The following is a 6,032-nucleotide window of genomic DNA, read 5'->3' as shown; positions in this document are numbered from 1 at the left end:
TAGTTACGACTACCGAGCACCCGAGCATGGTAGTGCCCGCTGATCACTAGTTACGAGTACTGAGCACCCGAGCATGGTAGTGCCCGCTCATCACTAGTTACAAGTACTGAGCACCAGTGCATGGTAGTGCTCGCTCATCACTAGTTAAAAGTACTGAGCACCCGAGCATGGTAGTGCCCGCTGATCACTAGTTACGACTACCGAGCACCCGAGCATGGTAGTGCCCGCTGATCACTAGTTACGAGTACTGAGCACCTGAGCATGGTAGTGCTCGCTCATCACTAGTTAAAAGTACTGAGCACCCGAGCATGGTAGTGCTCGCGCATCACTAGTTACAAGTACTGAACACCTGAGCATGGTAGTGCCCGCTCATCACTAGTTACGAGTACTGAGCACCCGAGCATGGTAGTGCCCGCTCATCACTAGTTACGAGTACTGAGCACCTGAGCATGGTAGTGCCCACTCATCACTAGTTACGAGTACCGAGCATGGTAGTGCCCGCTCATCACTAGTTACAAGTACTGAGCACTCGAGCATGGTAGTGCCCGCTCATCACTAGTTACGAGTACAGAGCACCCGAGCATGGTAGTGCCCGCTCATCACTAGTTACAAGTACTGAGCACCCGAGCATGGTAGTGCTCGCTCATCACTAGTTACGAGTACAGAGCACCCGAGCATGGTAGTGCCCGCTCATCACTAGTTACAAGTACTGAGCACCCGAGCATGGTAGTGCTCGCTCATCACTAGTTACGAGTACTGAGAACCCGAGCATGGTAGTGCCTGCTCATCACTAGTTACGAGTACAGAGCACCCGAGCATGGTAGTGCCCGCTCATCACTAGTTACGAGTACAGAGCACGTGAGCATGGTAGTGCCCGCTCATCACTAGGTACAAGTACTGAGAACCCGAGCATGGTAGTGCCCGCTCATCACTAGGTACAAGTACTGAGAACCCGAGCATGGTAGTGCCCGCTCATCACTAGGTACAAGTACTGAGCACCCGAGCATGGTAGTGCCCGCTCATCACTAGGTACAAGTACTGAGAACCCGAGCATGGTAGTGCCCGCTCATCACTAGGTACAAGTACTGAGCACCTGAGCATGGTAGTGCCCGCTCATCACTACTAGTTATGTTTATTCTTCCTTTTTTTCCCCTTTAGATCTAGGCGCTTGTGACGTTCCAGGTTACCGGCATCAGCCTCTAGTTTCGGCATCATGGCATTACAGGGTGAGTGGAGCCGTCTTGCATTGTTACATCCAACCAATTTCTTCCTGGCGTGGGTGATGTTGTCTTTTCTGGAAGGATAAGAACACCTTTGGGGTCATTTATTTTTTTTTATTTACTTAAAGGGTTTATTTGGTGATAACTAGAGGCACATCGAAAAATGAGCCGGTGAGATTTTGACCCCATGCACTTGCAGAGACGCGGGCACAAGCAACAAGTGATCCTGTTTGTTAGACTAAGACGTGCACAACACCTGTGGATCATAATAATAACAATCGGCCTCTCTGCACATCATTGGACAACCCCTTTAAGTGCTTGTATTTTGGTCTAAAAATAATTTTGATAATTGTGTTTCATCAAAAAGGTTTCCACCATTTAGCTTTTAAGAGTTGTTTTGTTTCCCTTACCTTTTCTGCAGCCAGCAATGTAAACTGAGAACCTGTCAGTGAGCTCGTTCTCATAGTTTCCAACCTTATGACCTGTCTTTCTGAGCTCTTCTCAGCTGATTTATGACTTCAGACCACAACAAGGAGAGATGAATTTTGATGTGATCATAAATCATCTGAGAGAAGCTCAGATAGGAAAAAAATAACAAACTTCCCATCAGAACGAGCTCACTGATAGATTCTCAGTTGACTCACTTTGCAGCCAGCAATGCAAATTGCACCACGGGGACTATAGAAATCAAACGGTGCAACATTTGTAATGAAACCCAATCGCAAAAATGTTTTTTACACCCAAAGACATGCATTTTAGTAAAATAAAATGTCCATACTATGCATGCTTGGTTTAGTTGAGCGTGCATGTGTTTTCAATAGAGGCAAGGGGAATAGGTTGCTGCCAGGCATCTCAGAGAGAATAGAAGGATGGGGCGATGGGATTGAGTCGATGTCACATTTCTTGAATCCAGACTTTTTTATTTTGTCCATTACTTTTTTTTCCATCCAATGCAATTTGTATCCTCTTTTTACCCATTTTGGACAGAAGATGATGACACGTGGTCTCCTCCATCGGAGGCCGACATGAAACTCTTAAGAGCGCGACGAGAGCGCAGTGATAAGATTAGCAAAATGATGGGCGATTACTTACTGAAGGGATATCGAATGCTGGGAGAGAGCTGCGAGACCTGTGGGGTGAGCGAGCGCCGGTCCGGCCCCACACACTTCTCCTCCAGCCTCCTTACATTGTACTGATTTTTCTTTTTCCTTCTTTTTTTTTTTTCCTTCTTTTCCTCCTCTATAGACGATATTATTACAGGACCGTCAGAAAAAATTACTCTGTATTTCATGTCAAGAACTTGATTCCGATACTGAAAAAGACAACCCAGGTACGTACAGTGCGGTAGTATACAGTCTGCCATTGTTTGTGATCCCCCGTAAATGGCATCAACAATGATTTTTCACACTGCATCATATAATTAAAAAAAAATAAAAAAATACAAAAAAAAAAGAATAAGCGTGTGTGTATGTATATATGTATGTGTGTGTGTGTGTGTGTGTGTGTGTGTATATATAATATAATATATATAATATATGTGTGTGTGTATGTATATGTATGTATGTGTGTGTATAATATATATATTATATAATATTTTATATATATTTAATCTGTTTTTCCATCAAACGTCTAAGTCCGCTTTCACATTGCGTTCTGATCTCCATTCAGTGGTCCCATTGGGGCTTCCGTCCAAACCCCCCGTAAAATGGGTTTTGGACGCATGCGCCAACGAGGCCATTGACTATAATGGTGCAGACAGGGAGAGTCACCGTGTGCTCTCTTGTGCACCGTCTTCAGGAATATACTTACTTACTGGAGGTGAAAACCCAAATGCAGTCTACTATGTCTGGGTGTCTGCCTCCAGAAAGCGTATACTCCCGAAAATGGTGCACGACAGAGCACAGGGGGACTCCATCTGCACCATTATAGTCAATGGTCCCGACAGTGTATACATCCGAAACCCGTTTTGTTGGGTGTTTGGATGGAAGCCCTGACGGGACCACTGAACGGAGACCAGAACGCAATGTGATCACACTACGGCTTAAGTCCGTCACTTAAAGGGAACCTGTCAGCAGATTTGGAGCCTATAAGCTGTGGCCACCACCAGTGGGCTCATATACAGCATTCTAACATGCTGTATATAAGAGCCAGGCCGCTGTGTAATTTCTAAACTACTGGAGGTTCCAATGAGCACTGTTGAGGCCATAATCCGGAAGTGGAAAGAACTTAATTTCAGCATAAATCAGCCACGACCAGGTGCTCCCTGCAAGAATGAAAATAATTATCAGAAGAGTTGTCCAAGAGCCAAAGGCCATCTGTGGAGAGTGACAGAAAGACCTGGAATCAGCAAGTACAATTGTTCAAAGAAAACAATCAATAATGCATTCACCCTCCATGGCCTGTATGCACGCTCCTGTATGCACGCTCCTGTATGCACGCTCACTATGCAAGACTCCATTGCTGAACATAAAGTAGGTTTAAGAGTGTTTTAAAGTTTAATCAACAACATTTAGTCAAACCTGTGAAATACTGGGAGAATATAGTCTGGTCAGATGAGACCAAAATTGAACTCTTTGGATGTCATACTACACCATATTTGTAGGCCAAAATACAAATCTCCCAAAAAGCACCAATAACGGTGAAGTGTGGAGGTGGGAACATCATGGTGTGGGTCTGTTTTTCCTCAGCATATGTCACTAGCAAACTTCATATAATCGAAGGAAGGATGAATGGACAAATGTACAGAGACATTCTTAATAAAAAAATCTGCTGCCATCTACCAGGATGATGACGATGAAACGAGGGTGGACATTTCAGCAAGACAATGATCCCAAATACATAGCCGAGGAAACGATCAACTGGTTAAAGAGAAAGAAAATAAAGCTGCTAGAATGACCGAGCCGATCACCGGAGCTGAATCCAATAGCAAATGTATGGAAGGGAATAAAGCTCCGAGTTCATAGAAGGAGCCAGGACCTGCAGGATGTGACGAGTTTGTGTGGAAGAATGGGCCAAAATCCACCTGAGCAATGCAGGTGGCTCGTTTCTACATACAGGAGGCGTCTTGAAGCTTCATCACCAACAAAGTCTTTTGTACAAAGTGTTACATAAATGACTAACACGGAAACATTTACACTAGAACGTGACTATAATATGCAGCCATCTTTCCATCTCGATCATGTCGTTTTCATTGGGTCAGATCCCCACTGACTTGTTTGTTTTTAACCTATGTAACTCTGTTTGTTCGTTTCACCCACCCACTCTCCCTTTTGACTAATTTTGCACTTTGTTTTTTTTTTTTTCTCTGAAGTTCTCAATGCTAAAGCTGCCCTGTCTCAGGTTCGGGAACATCAACTCTGCCAGCAGGACAGCCCTGTCCTCGATGCCCCAGCAGCCGCCCCCCCAGTGACCATCCTCGATTCCACTCCCATAGACGTCGTCGTTGCTAGTAACGTCCGCGACCCCGTGGCTTCAGCAGAGGTGGCTCTCCTAGAGAAGATGAACTGGGCCACTCACCAGCTGAAAGAAACCAGTTCGGTGGAGCATAGCTCCCAACTCTGCGCCCTGATCGGCACTTGTGCCCAGAGCCTGAAGTCACTTCGAGACCTCCGACATTGATAACGTGGTGGTCAAGCTTAGGGAAAGACTTGTATGAACTTCTCTCTTGCAGATTCTTGCCCATGTTTTTCCCGATTGTTTTGCATACTCACTTAATGGCTTATTTGTCAGGATTACAGTAAATATAGATGGTATTATTATTCTTTTATTGCCATATTTTGCTCGTTAGCCAAGTAATTGTTTAGCTGCTCAGCCAGCTTTACCAAAAGAAGTATTTATTAGGTCACATTGGATGAATTAAAAGACACTTTCATCATTTGGCTGTCGCTGCTGCCTCCTTATTCTTGTGTTCCTCCGCGGGTCCTCGATGCGTTCCTCCGCGGGTCCTCGATGCGTTCCTCCGCGGGTCTTCGATGCGTTCCACCGCGGGTCTTCGATGCTTTCCACCGCGGGTCCTCGATGCGTTCCTCCGCGGGTCCTCGATGCGTTCCTCCGCGGGTTCTTCGATGCGTTCCACCGCGGGTTCTTCGATGCGTTCCACCGCAGGTCCTAGCTCTCCACTGCACTGCATCCCTTCTTCCCCTGCTGGCCGGAAGCAATTAGTATCGCTGGATGTGGTGTGTGTGTGTGTGTGTGTGTGTGTGTGTGTGTGTTATGATGTGTAATTTTGTGTGCGATCTGGTGTGTGTATGTGTGTGATCTGATGTATTGTGTCGGCCAGAAGCAGGGAAGGACCGCCTGCAGCATACCTGCTGGGAGCACCCACCAAAAATCGCAGTAAGATCTGGGAACCACGCAGGAAAGTATGATTCTCCTTGGAAGCAGGGTCTGCTTTTGTTGGGGTAAGCTTTCCTTCAACCGTATTTCGCTGAGAATAAGCCCTATCCCAAAAATAAGCCCTAGTGCAGTTTTCGGGACAAAAACTACTATAAGCGAGTGTCTTATTTGCAGACAAACCCGGTAAGAGCGTCTTTATTTTTTACATAAAGCACAACTATCGTAACATGTTGTTTTTTTTTTTTTTTCTCTCATGTTTTTGTCCTTTTAAGTACCACTCCAGCTTCTATTTATTATTATTATTATTATTATTATTTTTATTATTATTAATAATATAATATTTATTATTTTATTTATTAATATTTCACCTCTGGATTGCTGCTTAAAATCTAAAGCGGGCTTTACACGCTACGATATCGTTAATGATTTTATCGTCGGGGTCACGGTGTTTGTCACGCACATTAACGATATCGCAGT

General features: G+C 44.9%; 1 protein-coding gene across 4 annotated transcripts in view; it reads left to right on the top strand.

The window, feature by feature from the left end:
* Positions 1-5,096, top strand: part of ZNRD2 (zinc ribbon domain containing 2) — a 13,974-nt gene extending 8,878 nt beyond the window's left edge. For 2 of the 4 annotated variants that reach the window (XM_075325288.1, XM_075325287.1), the window contains exons 2-5: positions 1,159-1,226; positions 2,211-2,356; positions 2,466-2,550; positions 4,531-5,096. In XM_075325288.1, coding sequence (XP_075181403.1) covers positions 1,214-1,226; positions 2,211-2,356; positions 2,466-2,550; positions 4,531-4,838 — 552 coding nt within the window. In that variant the 5' untranslated portion in view covers positions 1,159-1,213 and the 3' untranslated portion in view covers positions 4,839-5,096. Of the gene's footprint in view, positions 1-1,158; positions 1,227-2,207; positions 2,357-2,465; positions 2,551-4,530 lie in introns of all 4 variants that reach the window. The other 2 variants (XM_075325286.1, XM_075325285.1) reach the window with 1 other exon arrangement.
* Positions 5,097-6,032: the final 936 nt, after the last annotated feature.

Source organism: Anomaloglossus baeobatrachus, chromosome 10 (genome assembly GCF_048569485.1).
Source record: "Anomaloglossus baeobatrachus isolate aAnoBae1 chromosome 10, aAnoBae1.hap1, whole genome shotgun sequence".
In the NCBI taxonomy this organism is placed as follows: Eukaryota; Metazoa; Chordata; class Amphibia; order Anura; family Aromobatidae; genus Anomaloglossus; species Anomaloglossus baeobatrachus.
This window is presented reverse-complemented; position numbering and strand designations above follow the sequence as displayed.